The sequence below is a fragment of the Enhydra lutris genome, unplaced genomic scaffold, assembly GCF_002288905.1.
Source record: "Enhydra lutris kenyoni isolate GAN:26980312 unplaced genomic scaffold, ASM228890v2 scaffoldscaffold20, whole genome shotgun sequence".
Classification (NCBI taxonomy): Eukaryota; Metazoa; Chordata; class Mammalia; order Carnivora; family Mustelidae; genus Enhydra; species Enhydra lutris.
In genome coordinates this window covers 19146926-19161970 of record NW_019154104.1, presented here as the reverse complement: position 1 = coordinate 19161970, position 15045 = coordinate 19146926, and the positions used below count along the sequence as shown (strand labels likewise).

Here is a 15045-nt window from a genome sequence, read left to right as displayed (position 1 = left end):
CTGACGTTCAGTTTCTTCTGCATGTAAGAGGTTGGGGCATCAACTGCTTTGGTCTTCTAGCACCTACTTGGGTTGTCCCGCTGATAAACTCGCAGCCAACGAATGAATGAACAGCAAAGCTCAAGTCCAGCAGAAAGTTTGCTTTCTGCATGCTGGCACAATCAGCGGAAATCCTGGCTGATGAGGCATTCCTGAGTACTAGGCAGAGGGTGTCAGATGACAGTGCCCCATTAGTGCTGGATGCTTCCTGGGGACAGTGGCCTGTTTGAGATCACAAAAAGCAGCATGAGGTGGTCCTGCATATAGTCCGGCATCAGAAGGGCTCGGGTTCCTCCAGACTCCTGACCATCCCCGCCGACCCAAGCGCCCGAGCCTTATACTTCCGCAAGCTGCCTCACAGCTCTCCAACTTGGGTTCGGTTATCTTTCAGATGAAGATAACATCTCCTTTTCCAACTGGAAAGCTTAAAGATAATGTCTTTGCACGTTGTCTAGCCAACAGGCGGAGCTCAATAAATAGGTAACTAGAACTGGGAATGTGTGAAAACAAAACACACACACACACACGAGATAACTTCATCTGAAAGCCAAGGGGGAGAAAACTAACACCTGTGTAGTGAGTAACAGTTCACAGAGGCCTTGAGGTCAGAATATCTTTTCGTCCTCACGACCTGGCTTTGCAGGTGCAGAATGCTTGCAAGGTCCCAAGGTCCCAACACCGGGAAACAATGAAGTGGAGATTTCAGTTCCAACTGCAAACTGTTGTGTCCCTTTTATAATATGCTACCAGCACACCATTACGTTTGGTTGATATATTTTATGGTTAGGTTTAAGACTCTGAGGATTCTGAAAAAGGAAATAAAGATCAGAAATGGCCATTGTTACCTGTGGGGGGTTCTCCTTATGCTCCCCCCCCCTTTTTTTTCTATGACTACAACTATACTGACTGTCATTTAAGACAAATCTAGGAAACCTTGGCCAGTTGCTCCTCACTTTGTGGGATCTTAATTCCGAAACAGCTCCTGGGGATAGCTGGAAGATTTGAATATCTCTGGGATGTCACTGTCCAGTTTCGAAATAATTTTATAAATGGGTTTCTTCCAGGAAGGATCTGAGTCTTTCCCCGCGGAGACAGCCCTGAAGAACTCCTGTAACGTCAAGCTGGCAACTTCCAAGAAGCAATCTGGGACCTGCATTCCCAGAGAGACCCACAAGAAAGAAAAGACATGAGGCCGAGGAGACCCAGTGCCATGCAGACCTCGATGCTGACTGCTCCTTGGGTAGTGGGCTGATAAGAGCATCTCTGCTCTCCTGGCTCTCGATTTCTGCAGCCCTAAGAATCCCCCGCTTTCTCTCATCAACTTCAAACCTTAAAATGATTGTCCCCATCGGACACCCCTAGGAAAAGCCTATTAGGGACACTCCCTTTGTAGGAGGAGCTGATTCTACTAATGGTGGTGATTTTAGTAAGTGGGAAACTCTTGACTCCAATTGAAATTAAATTTGTGGTTCAAAGATCTTTAATATGCTTTCCCTTAGTGCCTAATGAGGAAAGGCATCCCCCGCCCAAGTTTACAGCTGTTGTACCTCATCCCACTATCTTTTGGGACTGGATCCAAAAGACTTGGAATCATTCCTGCTTCCAAAGCCAAGCACGAGGCTGAAGGGGGACTCAAGAATGTGTTCCAGGACCTCACGCAGACTGGCACCATAAATGATGGGGAGTCCCACAGTCCTCCAAATTCAGCCTGGCCCAGGGCTTGCCACCACTGCGTGCCAAATGCACACTGTGTGCCCCACCCACACGCCCTTTCCCCTACGAGCCTCAGAAAGGAGGCTTAGGTTTCCAAACATATCCTGACAGACATTTGGTAGCTGCCAACAGTTCTTCCCTTTCTCAGAGGTATCCGAATCAAGGAGAAAGGCAGGGCGAGGGAAGTGTAGCCAGTGACCTCCAGAACGGGCGGCCAACCCAGCCGAGCTGTCAGCTGCCCACAGGACATGCGTGTCTGCATTAGGGGTTCTCATCCATGACATCTAGGCCACCTGCTCACCCTCGACTGATGCTTTACCTCTAAGGTGCCACCAGTGTGCCTTCACAGAGATCCCCAGAGGACCGAGAGCCTTGACTACTGTTTATTTCAGTATTTCCAGAAAGAAAGGATCTGAGGTGACTTGCCATGAAAGGCCCACAATTAAAACTGTCCAAGTGAGAATAAAGAACCAAATGATGAAACGAACAGAAATTGTAAAGAAAACGGGGGCCAAGTCTAGGCGCTACCACAGCCGGGCATTTAGTTGTGGGCCTCCTGGCGCTAAGGGGAAAAGGTCAACAAGCTGTGGCATTTTCACTGCAGAGTGTTAGATCTAAAACGGCACAACATCTGGTCAACTTCTGTTTTAGTTTCAGAATGAAGACCGCCTGTATATTCATCTTCTGATAGCCACCCACTGCCTCAGAGAAGATGTTGAGTCTCGTCTTTGTGGGTGATACAAACATTGGCCCCAGGCTGCCCCCAGCTCTCAGTGACTTAAGGACAGACACAGAAGGGGATCTTTTCTAAAACTCAATCACGAAGGGAAGGCACTCATCGGACCTCATGGGATCCAAGTACATGGTCTTACCTCAAAATCGTTTCCCTTGTTATAGTGCATATTGAGAGCTCGAAAAAGCTCTGAGTCACGGAGTACCACCAGCATCTTGGGATTTGTGACACCATCTGTAGTCGCTTGCCGGGCAAATTTCTCCATCTGGATGTAATAAAACTCCCTAAAGTTGCTGAACCACTTGATCATCTGGGAGGTTATGCAGCGGTTGAACTGTACAAACAACAGGGTCCATCAGGTCTTTTGCCAAAAACATCACGTTTGCTGTGAGGTGCTCAGAGTCAGAACTGTCAACTTCCGGTTCAACACAGGGCTTAGTGAGGATGGCTTCAACCACCATTCAAAAGGGCTTTCTTTTTTTAGGGGGGCGCGGGGCAGAGAGAGAGAGAGAGAATCTTAGGCAGGCTCCATGCCTAGTGCAGAGCCCAACCCCGGGTTCAGTCTCACAACCCTGAGTTCATGACCTGAGCTGAAATCAAGAGTCAAATGCTTAACTGATTGAGCTACCCAGGCACCCCCAAAAGGGCTTTCTTTTTTAAAAAAAATTTTATTTTTTATTAACACAGGATGTGTTATTAGCCCCAGGGCTACGGGTCTGTGCAAAAGGGCTTTTTAAAAAAAAAAAAAAAGAAGCCACAGTGTTTTCCTAGTCTATTCACTTGTATACAGAAAAATCTCAATTAGCTATAATGTCTCTTAGAAAATACTGTTTTTGATATACTGGATTTATGTCCTTTTTTTTTTAACCCATGAAAAACTTGCCATGGTATCTAGGGTAACTTTGGGAGAGTCTGGGGTCAAGGCCAGATGCTTCCGCTGCACCTGGGCAGATTACATGGCAGCCCCAGAGCCTTCTGCCAGGTCAAGGGTGAAAGGAAGGGATAAGGGTATAGAGCAGAGAGCCGTTCATTGCCACCCTGGAGTTGCAGAATGAATTGAAATCAGAGTGTGGTGCAGGGGCCAGCTGAGCAACTGAATATGAGGGAAAGATCTGGAAAACACAAAGATGTAGATACAAAGTATTACCCACCCTATCCTAACACCCACGGTAGAGGAGGCCCTCAGAAACTTGATGGGAACAGGCAAGGTCTGGTTCAAACCATCAGAGCTTTCTCTTCCTTATTGTCATGCTTGATCTCTGCGCACCTTCAGTTTCGAAATCCAGCACTTTGGATGTAAACATGACAGTGCCTGACTCTATATATTCTTCCTTTCTCGTGGTCTGCCCAGCAGAGACAAAACACGAGGCCAAAGATGCCATTACCTTCCCTCCCCATGTGTTTCTGGGTATATCTACGGCTCAAAATCTTAAAATTCAGATACCCAACCTTTGTGGTCCAAGGTTATTCATGCAGATTCTCAGCCCCAGGACTGGAAATTGTACTGATTCCAGCAGCAACATGAAGGGGACCTGAGGGGCACGTATGATGACCTAGGACTTGCCTCCCACTGGCCAAAACCCACTGCCTCTTGGGAGTTTTGCGAGGCTTTCAGAGGTGAGGAATGACTTTACCTGGACATCAGGGAAGTAAGCCTTCAAGAGGTTGGAGCTGGGGTAGCGTGTGAAGAAAAACATCAGTTTGGCCTTCTTCAAGTGACCAGGATTTAGGCCCTCCTGGATTTATCTCAGCGTCAAGGAAAATAACATCAGTTTATCAAATAATTGTATCACTTTATCCAAATAATGAATTGTCCTGTTCCTTATGGTTTCTATTTTATTTTTTCTAGCTGAATGGTGTATTAGTTCCATTTTTCTGTCTCTAGCAAGTCTGATCAGATAAGCTTTTTCTTAGGGTGCCTGGCTGGCTCAGTCAGTAGAACATGGGACTCTCAATCTTGGGGTCTTGAGTTCAAGACCCAGGTTGGGCCTAGAGCTTACTGGGGAAAAAAAAAAATCTTTTTTCAGATGCTGAATAGCATATATATACTGTAAATTTTCAGAATTAAAAAAAATTTATGTGTAAAATTCTATGGCATATACGACATCAAATACAGCTTGTCATACTTTGTGCATGTCTACTTTCAGAATAGAATGGGAAGAGGGGCACCTGGGTGGCTCAGTGGGTTAAAGCCTCTGCCTTCGGCTCAGGCCATGATCCTAGGGTCCTAGGATTGAGCCCCATATCAGGCTCTCTGCTTAGCGGGGAGCCTGCTTCCCCCTCTCTCTCTGCCTGCCTCTCTGCCTACTTGTGATCTCTGTCTGTCAAATAAATGAATAAAATCTTTAAAAAAAAAATAGAATGGGAAGAGATGGCAGGTCTGTCCCAGATTTCAAAACCCCATGTAGAGGTTTCTTTCCCCTTCTCTGCCTCAGTTTCCCCATCTGTAAAAGGAGGCAAACCAACTAGATAGCCCCCGTTCTGCTCTCATAGCTCCCTTGGCAGCATTTAAGCCAACAAACCAGCCTACGGGCAAGATCCCAGTTTGCTTCGGCTCCGGAAGCTTGAACTTCTCGGCTGCACCTGTTCCCCGTGTGCCTGGCAGAGCTCTCCCTCACCCCGCCCAGCTCAGCTTGGACACCCCTCCTCTGTGAAATATTTCCCTGCTGAATTAGGCCTTCCTTACCCTGGGCTACCAAGGCTCTTTGTACAAACCTCTGTTGTAGCAATGGCCTGACTGGAAATTTTACTGCATGTGTGTCTCCCCATTTAGACTGTGAGCTCCTTGAGGGCAAGGACCTTATCCTTTCCTCTTTGTATCCCACGTGGCTAGCCCGGTGCTAGGAACATAGTAGGTGCTCAATAAATGATTGTTGGCTGAAAGAATGAATGAGTGATTAGATGGTCAACCTGAACCCGTTATACTCCAACCCATACCTCACTCTGAGACAGATCTCTTCTCCTCTAACAAGAGCAGGGAGCTGTGGTGTGGCGGCCTAATGCCAGCGTGGGAGGGAAATAAAGATTCTTACATAAGAACTCATAGCATTCCCGGGGACAGGCATGGGGCTGGGTGAGAAGCATTACGCAGAGTCATGTTGGAGCTCAGGTCAGAGAGCTGTACCTTTAGGACAATGAAGACTTCTCAGTAGGGATATATCAGTTTAGCCAAAGGAGACCAATGAATTACAGCCACAGTTGGCCATGGCTCCCAGGCGGCTGCCCAGAGGACCCCTGCCTGGGCCTCGTTGGACCCACTTCTTATCCTTCCTAAAGGTTCACAAACGCTGTGGAAAGAAGGCTGGATTTAGGAGTCCAAAGACCCAGTTTCGGACACCTATTAGGGGCAAGCCCCTTACCTTCTCTGGGCCTCATTTCTAAAATGTAAGCGTAGTAGTAAAAGCGTGTGCCCAGGGTGTGACCCCTGGCTCCGCAGGTGTCTGTCTTGGGACTTTCTGCAGATTAGTTTGCTTCTCTGTCCCTGCCTCTCGATCTCGAGTGGAGGCTTGAAGATGGTGGGGTCACACCAGCCCACAGCCTCCTCTCTGAAACGCTGGGCCAAATGGGCTTCAGATTTCAGAATCTGTTCCCGAGTAAGGGTCACACGGTGCATCTGCCATAGGTCAGCCTAGGGCCAGGGCGGGGTCCGCGGCAGCAGTGCGAAACCCAATACAGATTTCCCCAGCAAAGTGGGATAGTCGATCGACAGCCTCCGATCAGTGCAGGTCAGGCTTTGCCGCCAAAACCGTCTCCATCAGCCTTAGGGGGAAGACATCACCGGGATTTTCAGGGCTCTCGAGTCTCAGAATTGCGGCTAAGAGGTGGTGGACGGTCCCGGCGAACTGCCGCTTCCCTGCCGGCCACCGGGAAGGCGCGCCGCGCGGAGGTGCTGCCCCCTGCCGTCTGGTCACCGCGCCTGCTCTGCCTGTTGGGTCGGGCGGGGTGCGAACGTGAACGTTCTTTTTCGCTTCAAAGTAGCTTGCTCTTAGCGGCTGTCGCCGCCCAGAAGAACACATCGCTGATGCTGGAGTGTAGGCAACCGGAATGAGGGACCAGCTGGGGAACCAGAATGCCGCCTGGGGGCCCCAAACCATTCCATGCAGCCGGGACCCGCGGTTGGGCCTCCAAACCTCCCAAAGCGGAGCCCAGTCTTCATTTTACGGGGCAAGGTTAGGCACACAGTAGGCGCCCGAGAAGTATCAGCATCTGCCCTGCCAAGGGAAGAACCTCTGGGGTTGGGTCCCTTAGGTTCTTCCACCATGGCCCTAATTTTAACCAAGTGGCCTCTTACCAAAGGCCCAGACAGGTGGGCCTTGCCACACAGGGCGATTTCCTGACGATCTCTCTCTACACCTCCAAGAAGCTTTCCTGCTGCCTGAGAGGCAGTAGTGGCCGGCGAGGTGTTCCTGCGTTGGTTTTAGAGCTGCTGGATGCCTGCCTGCCTGCCTGCGCAGGGCGAGGCGGTGTCCAAGCTTTAGGCGTGTTTCCAACACCTGCGACCAGAAGAGGGCGCTCGTGGTATTTAGAACACAAGAGCCCGCCGCCGTGTGGCCCTGAGCGGGTCCCCACCCCGTCCTGTCGCCCTTCATACAGCTTCCCAGGTTGCTCACACCTGGGTATGCAGCTCCACGGACGCACTGACCTCTGGAGACTCAATTATAGGCCGCCCGTGAGAAGGAGCGGTGTGAGCTGCGCTCGCTAAAAAAGCAACATCCTATCTAATGTCAGGAGCTTTAGCGCTGCAAGGACGACTGCTGGAAGACGATCTTGCCTCACGTGCGTTTGAGGCTGCAGACCTTCTCCTCTTAGAGCTTCACATAGGACATCAGCATGCTAAAGGCTCTGAGAAGTCCCGCAGTCAAACTACCCAGTAATAGAAATAACCAGTATTTAACAACCAGTGTTTAAATAACCAGTAGCAATAATCTAGTATTTATCCAAGCTGCTTTTTCCCTAACTTAACAACCATTAATATCCTGAGGGAGGGTTACTCTGGGCAGCACTCTTTGAGAGAGTGGGGTCTGCCTGAGGATTGCAGTAAGATCCAGATCCCTACAGACCTGCCCGGGCCCCTCAGCCTTCCCCATGCCGGCGCCATCCCACCAGATGCCCAGACCCCAAGTTCTAGTCCTCTCACTTGCCGCTTAGAAGCTGTTCCTTAAACTAAAGGCTTCTTACCCCTCCCAGCTGCCTCTTGGGTCTAGTCCCTCAGGAAACTGTCCCCTATTCCATCTGCCTCAGAAGTTTCAGGTCCCTCATGTCTTTCCCATGAATTATCTGGACAATGCAGGCTTTTTTGCCTGCGGAGCCAAGAGATTGGGAAGCCGGGCGTCAGACAAGGTCATTCCTTCGACCCTTTGCCTAGGCGTACAGGCTGCTGACAACCAAATTATGGTGTTTTTCCTTCCGTTGGGTATTTATCCTATTTTGGAAGCCCTTCTGAGTTTACAAACAAATGAAACTCTTTCAGACTCAAAGGAAAGAGTCAATAATGGTAGAATCCAGTATATCACACAAGAAGGTAGATGAACTTTCCCAGCATCCTTAAATGCCAGAAGGTCGCCACCCTCTTGTCAGAACCTGGTAACTGAGCCACAGGGAAGGAGGGCCTGGAAGCAAGCATTAAGGAGGCCATCGGGAAAGCAAAGCTATTTAATGCCATGGAGTTATTTGTCCCCACCTCCCCTCACCTTCCAGGCTTCCTCTTTCTCTAGTAAAGGATATGTGGACTGAAGGAAAAGGCAGCACATCGGGGACAGCCTGCAGGCCACCCTGTTCCATCTTCACCGAGGGAAGAACGGGCAGTCTTTCCAGACAGGGGGAAGCGAAGGGCAAGGCGTACTGCTGCTGGCTCAGAACCGATGGCCGCAGTTTGACCGCTCCCCACGGTCGCAGGCCGGACTCTGAGGAGCAATGACTTTGGGGAGTTGAGTCGTGGGGAAGACTGCTGCTCCAGTGACCACTGGGTCTGTGACCCAGCAGCTGGCCAAGAGTCTGATTTTCCTGGATATGGGAAGGCGCAGTCAAAGGACAGTTTGCTGGGGGACCCTGATAGGGTGTGGGGATCATCCTCAGAAAGACAGGGTACCTGGGAGGGTCCAGAGACTTGGCCAGTGAGAAGTTTTGCAACAGGACCCCGGTCTGTGGCTGGGCCCTCCTGGGCAAAGTGGCCAGAGGAAATAGGTCTTTACAGGCACCTCTCTCAGGAGGTGAGGGCTCACTTCTCCCCTCTGGCACAAGCTCCTGGAAGCTTCTGCCCAGCCGAGTCAGGTGGCCTGGTGGATCCAACAGTACCTTTTGTAATACTGAGTCCACAGCTTGGGACACTGCCCCGGTCAGTTCTTTCCTCAGAATCTCCAGCAAAGCCTGTGTTCCACAGGGAAGGAACCTGGGCTCCTCAGACTGGTGTTCCGCCTCAGAGGCTCTGTGTTTTTTCTCCTTGGGGTGGTCCCCACGGGAACCCTGGTAGTGGTCACTGTCCAGAGCCTGGGGCCTATGTCCATAACCATTCCTCTGCTGTGCCCTCAGAGGGCCCTTGTCTGTCTCGGAGCCCCCTGGGTCCTGGGCTGTGTCCCTGGGCTCAGCAGCCCGCAGGATGTGCTTTTGTAAATGTCTTAGCTGTTGCTTCAGCTGATGGAGCTGTTCTCTTACCCGAGGGCCCCCTTTCCGGCTGCCGTGTTCCCCGGCAGGGCCTGGCTTCAGGGGGCCTTGCTGCATGGGAAGGCTCTGCTTCCTCTTCCGCTCCCGGGCCTTCCCTGGGCAACAGGCGCCGTCCCTGGCTCGGGCCTTGCCGGGCGCCGGAGCCGGAGTGTGAGGAGAGAGGCACATGCCTTGGACGATGGTCTCCACCCTGGCCCTCTTTGCTTGGATGTTCTCATCCCAAAACCAGTCAGGGTCGGCGAAGCTGGAGCTGGGGCCGGGGCTCCAGGCAAAGGGGGAGTCTCTGCCCTTCTCTCGGGGGGCTGGGCTTCTCTTACCTTCCATACAGGGCTTTGGCAGGCGGGAGCAAGCCTGGGACAGAGGAGGAAGCAAGCCAGAGTTTGGATCCAGCTCCTGGCTAAACAGACACTTGCTCAGAGCCGTGGCTCCCTGAGGGAGTCCCTTTTCCGAATGTCCTCAACGGGAGGGGTACCCAGAGCGAGCCTGGGGCGGGGGATGTCCCACCTCTGCACTCAGAAGGATGAGAAGCAGCTGTCAAGGACTCAGACTCCGTGATGCCAGAGCTTACAAACCTGAGCCGACTCTGGAATGAGAGACGGGAAGAAAACAACAGCATAGGTGATTCTGAGCTGTGCTTTTCAAACCTGAAGGTGGAAACAAAGCACCTAGAGAGGTTGTTACAGTGCGGATTCGGCTTCAGCAGGGCTCGGGTGGGGCAGATTCTGTATTTCTGTCCAGTTCCTGGGTGATGCTGCGCTGCTGGTTGGGATCCTACTATAAGAACATTCCTGGGGCACCTGGGTAGCTCAGTCAGCTGAGCATCTGCCTTCAGCTCGGGTCATGGTCCCAGGGTCCCGGGATTGACCCCCGCATCGGGGTCCCTGCTCAGCTGGGAGCCTCTCCCTCTGTCTGCTGCTCCCCCTGCTTGTGCTCTCTCCCTCTTTCTGTCAAATAAATAAATCTTAAAAAAAGAAAAGAAAAAAAAAAGAAACATTCCTAAGAGTGACCCTTCAGGGAGAAATTCTCTTGCTAGGGCATAACAATAGAATAATAATAATAATAACAATAATAATAATAATTGTAATAGCAGCAGCTAACTGCACCACTGGCATTGTGCCAAGAACTTTACATCCATTACCCGATTTAATTCTCATAACTCCCTGAGCGTGTTGTCATTCTCACTTAAGAGATAAGGAAACAGGCTCAGAGAAGTTAAGTAATCCTCCTAAGGTCATACCACAAGTAAGTGGCAGGCTGGAGTCAAAACAAGGTTTATCTGATTCAGAGTAACTTTCTCAGTGTCTACACCACAACCCCCCCACCCCCTGCCCCCAATCCGGCACTTGTTTAAAATAGCAAATTCTGGAATCCCCACCTGCCCTGCACTGTCAGAATCCCTCTGTGGGACAGGGAATCTGCATTTGAAACCCGAAAACCCAAGTTTGAGAACCAGCTGTCCTGCTCCCGGAAGAATCAGATTCTGCCTTCATTGTTCACGTTTAACGACTGTTTATTAAGCCCCTCCTATGCGCCGGGCCTTAGAGAGACAGTGATGCACCAGCAGAATCCTGCTCTCTTGAGGCTGGCTGTCCCTCAGGGGAAGAGGGAATGAACACGTCTGTTTCCAGGTCGTGATTCCTGCTAAGAAGGAAAAGTGCAATAAGGGGCTGTAAGTTGGGATGCGGGTGTGGGAAGAAGCGGGGAACTATTTTAGGAAAGCCTGCCTAAAGCTGTTATTTCCCCCCACAAAGTATCAAAATACACTGTACTTGAATCAGGAGGCCTCAGATAGCAAGTTTAAAGCACTTCAAGTTTACCGAACATTTGTCCATGCCACCTCATTGCACCTGGTGCTAAACTTGAATTGAATGTCAGTGCCATTCACCCATTTTACAGATGAGGAAACTGAGGCTCAGTGAGGTTGAGATTGGCTCTTAGCCACTAAGATTCTAAATCCTTTGACACAACCACACTCTAGCTGCCACCCTGGAGATGGAAAGACCTATATAAGGGGCTGACTTCGGGGCTCCTTAGCACAGTCAGTTAATTGTCTGACTCTTGGTGTTGGCTCAAGTCCCGATCTCAGGATCTTGAGATGGAGCCCTGGGTCCGGCTCTCCTGAGGACTATCTCTCCCTCTCCCTCTGACCCTCCCCTCTGTTCTCTCTCTCTCAAATCAATAAATCTTTAAAAAGAGAAAAAGAGACTGACTTCTCTGTCGGTCAAGCAGATGCTTCCTTTCCTATAAGAGGTAAATGAATTTCTTTCCTCCAGAAATTTCCACTCTCCTTTACTTCGCTTGCACAAATGCTGGCAGGAGAGAGACTGCTTGTTTCCTTCCTACTCTGAATCTGAAGCTTACTTGGAGTTCTTTACCCTGGGTAAAGTTGGCTTTTCAGGAGCCTCTGGGTTCTTGTATGGACATGGCCACAGCCTCCACCTGGATCTGCCGGGAGACCAGAGTCCTGGACAAGCTCTCCGTGAGCCATGCTGCTCCGGGCGCCAGGGCGGAGGGTGGGAGGTGGTGGCAGCTGCTCAGCCATCATGGGGAAAATGCTGCTGAAAGGGAGGTTCTTGGGTCAGAATCATTGGAAGGATTTTGCTTTGAGTAAGACATTTGTAAATTACTAAAATAAAATAGATCATTTGCCAAATTAATGTACATTTTAAAATGTATCGCTAAATTCTTTTCAACAGCTTGGATGGTTTACCACCTCTTGAAGAGAAACACGTTTGTTAACTTCCTGTAATCATTTGACAATGAATATATATTATTTGTATAATATGAAAAAGCGATTTTTACATCAGCTCTTTCTTACCATCTGCTAGGCATACCTGGGTCATCCATTAACACGCATTGCGTGCTTTCTAACTAATAATGATCCCTGAACTGGCAGAATTGATATTTTAACCAAGAGAGACTCGCAGTAATACAAACTATATATATTTTCAGTTAAGTACCTTCCAAAAAGAAGAGGAGATTGGTTATGATTATTCTAACTGTTGAGTGAACACCTCCTGCTTAAATTCAACATTTTCAAGCCCAAACTCCGCAGCTGCCCCTCGGTCTCACCTCGCACACTACCGATCTTGTTTAAGCTGGAAGCAGGCGAGTCTCCTTGACTCCTCCCTGACTTCTCATCCTCAACACTGATTTTGGTTACCACGCCTGATCATTTATGGCAAAAAAAAAAAAAATTGCTCTGGACTACATTCCACCTTGCTTTTCCCATTACACTTTCTTGATTCAGGGTCTTGGGCTTTTCACCTAGACAATTCCAATACCTCGTGATGGTCGCCCATCCTCTAGCCTGTTCTCCCTGTGGTGCTTCTACATTCATTCATTCATTCATTCATTCAACAAACGTGGATCGAGTGTTGATAACCAAATCCTCTGCCCACGTGGATCTAACATTCATGCAAAGGGAGCCAGATGTCATGACATACTAGGTAAGGGAGGCCATTGTGCTAGGGTCTCGTTGGCCACTGTGAAGATGTCAGCCTTTATTCTGACATAAATGAGGACCCGCTGGATGGTTATAAGTACTATGACCTGACTCAGTTTGAAAGGATCATTCTTTCTTGGATGAAGGATAGGCTGGGAGTGGGGAGCAAGGGTTGAAACAGCCTTAGGATGCTCTCCGCCTCTAGGCATCTAGGCAGTGACCTGGAGGGTAATGATGGAGAGGAGGTGTCTTGGGCCAGGACGGTAGTAATGCAAGCGGGAAGTTACATCAGATCCTGGGTGTACATTGAATGTGGAGCCCATGAAATTTGCTAACAGATTGGAATTTGCTAACAAATTTGGAGCACAAAGAGAAATAAAGTACCACCAACAATGACTCCAAAGCATTTGGCCTGAGTGACTTGAAGGACCAAATTGCACGAGCTGTGTCAGGAGGACTCTAGAGAAGAGGGTTTGGGGAGGAGTTTCAGGAGCTTTGTTTTGCACGTGTTGAGTTTGAGATAATTATGAGACATCTAAATGAAGATGTTGAGAAAGCAGTTGGATAAGGAAGCCTGGGGACTCAGTGAACAGATCTGGGCTAAAAATATAAGGTTGATGGTTGTCAACAGGCAGGTGTATGAGTTCACCAAGGAATGGATGTACACAGAGGGGAGGAGGGTGCCAAGGTCCGAGTCCTGGGACACAGCAACATAAAGAGGCTGGGGTAGAAGGGGAACGAGTCGAGGATGAGAAGGAGCAATCAGTGAGCTAGGAAGAAATCTAGGGGTGTGGGAGCTCCTGAGAGCCAAGCAAAGGAAGTGTTTCTAGGAGCAGGGAGAGGTCAAGTCACATAAGGATTGGTAGTAACACAGAGGCATCCGAGAGCCTGATCAGAGAAGTTTTGGTGGAATGCAAGGAGAAAAAACCCCGTCACAGTGGATTTAAGGCAAAAGACAAGAGAAGGAATTGGTGACATTAACTCTGACAACTCTTTCAAGGAGCTCTGCAGAGAGGAGAGAAATGGGACCGTGGCTGGAAGGAGAAATGGGGTGAAGAGAGGGGATCTCAAGATAGAAGAAACGCCAGCATATGTGTAGGCTAATGGTGATGCTGTAGAAAGAGAGTCTGTTAATGTAGGCCAGAGGGGGAGAATTTCTGGAACCCGTCCTTGCGTAGGAAGATGGGGCAAGATGTGATGCCAGGGGAGAGATCGATTTTAGAGAAGCAAAACCCTGGTTCCCCCATGGTAGTGGGGGAAGGCAGTGTACGTGGACAAGAGCTGCCAGGTGGGTGGCTGCGGTGGTGGGAGCCGGTGGAAATTCCCTTTCGATTATCCCTGTTCCATCAGCAACTTTGGCATCAGCATTAATTTTCTAAAACACGGGTCTGCTTATGGCCCTCCATGGAATCAGTCTTTGCTAGTGGCCTGTTGAATCGAAGGTAGAGAGGTCTCAGTTCCTCCGGAGCCACTGTCCTTGAAACGTGCCCCGTTGCAAGCGTTGCCACTGAGCTATCCTGGGCTCTGTGCTCCCTGAGCATGCCAAGCTCCTTTACGAGTCCAGGTCTTGGTCCCATCTGCCTGGAAGGCCCCGCTCTCACTTTTTTACCTGACGAACACCTACTCCTTTTCCAAAATCCAAATGAAATGTCACCTCCTCTCCGAAGTACTCAATGTCATTTCTCCTTTATTTATTTTTTATTTTTTTAAAGATTTTATCTATTTCTTTGAGAAAGAGAGAGCACAGAGGGAGAGTGGGAGGGAGAAGCGGACTCCCCACTGGGCAAGGAGCCTGATGCGATGTGGGACTCCATTCCAAGACCCCGAGGTCACGACCTGAGCTGGAGGCAGACGCCCAACTGACTGAGCCACCTGGGCGCTCTGTCTCTTCACCTTCAGACTGTGACCCCAGCTAGTGCCTGCCTGGCTTCCAATGGTTGCCAAGTCGATGGTCGCTGATGCAGCTGCATAAATTTTCTGTGTGTACTTCATATAGACTGATTTTTGTCTCTTCATTAGACATACATTATTTCAGATCTTTCTAGCATCTACAGGGAGCAAAGCCAAGACAGAGACAGATAGACAGATAGATAGGGCATAAAGCCACCAGCTTGGCCAAATCTCCTTTGTGGTTTATCTAAGGCTTTGTTCTCTGAGGTTCCATGTAGTCTGTGTGCCCCAGAAGGCAGAACTATGGAGGTAAGAGAAGAACTCGGTGTGCTCAATGAAGCAACAGCCAGCGGGAATGTCTTGAGGCCAGAAACTAGAAATCCAGCCAGCCCCCGCTGTGGTTAGATGCCCAGAGATGATGACGTCCATCTCTGTAGGACAATCATGGAAACTCTGCATCTGGGCAGCTGAGAAACAGGAAGCCTGCGTGCTGGGTCCGCGTGCCACCCAGAGCTCTTTACCTGGGTGTGGCATGAAGCAGCAATGTTTTCTATTTAAAAATTAA

General features: G+C 49.7%; 1 protein-coding gene across 1 annotated transcript; it reads right to left on the bottom strand.

The window, feature by feature from the left end:
* Positions 1-516: 516 nt before the first annotated feature.
* On the bottom strand, positions 517-10280 carry LOC111148741 (prospero homeobox 2). Its single transcript, XM_022505532.1, has 5 exons — positions 10275-10280; positions 8210-9574; positions 4120-4227; positions 2625-2819; positions 517-1189 (listed from the first exon to the last, which is right to left on the bottom strand). Exons 1-5 carry the CDS (start codon positions 10278-10280, stop codon positions 1004-1006), a joined length of 1860 nt encoding a protein of 619 aa, XP_022361240.1. The 3' UTR covers positions 517-1003.
* Positions 10281-15045: the final 4765 nt, after the last annotated feature.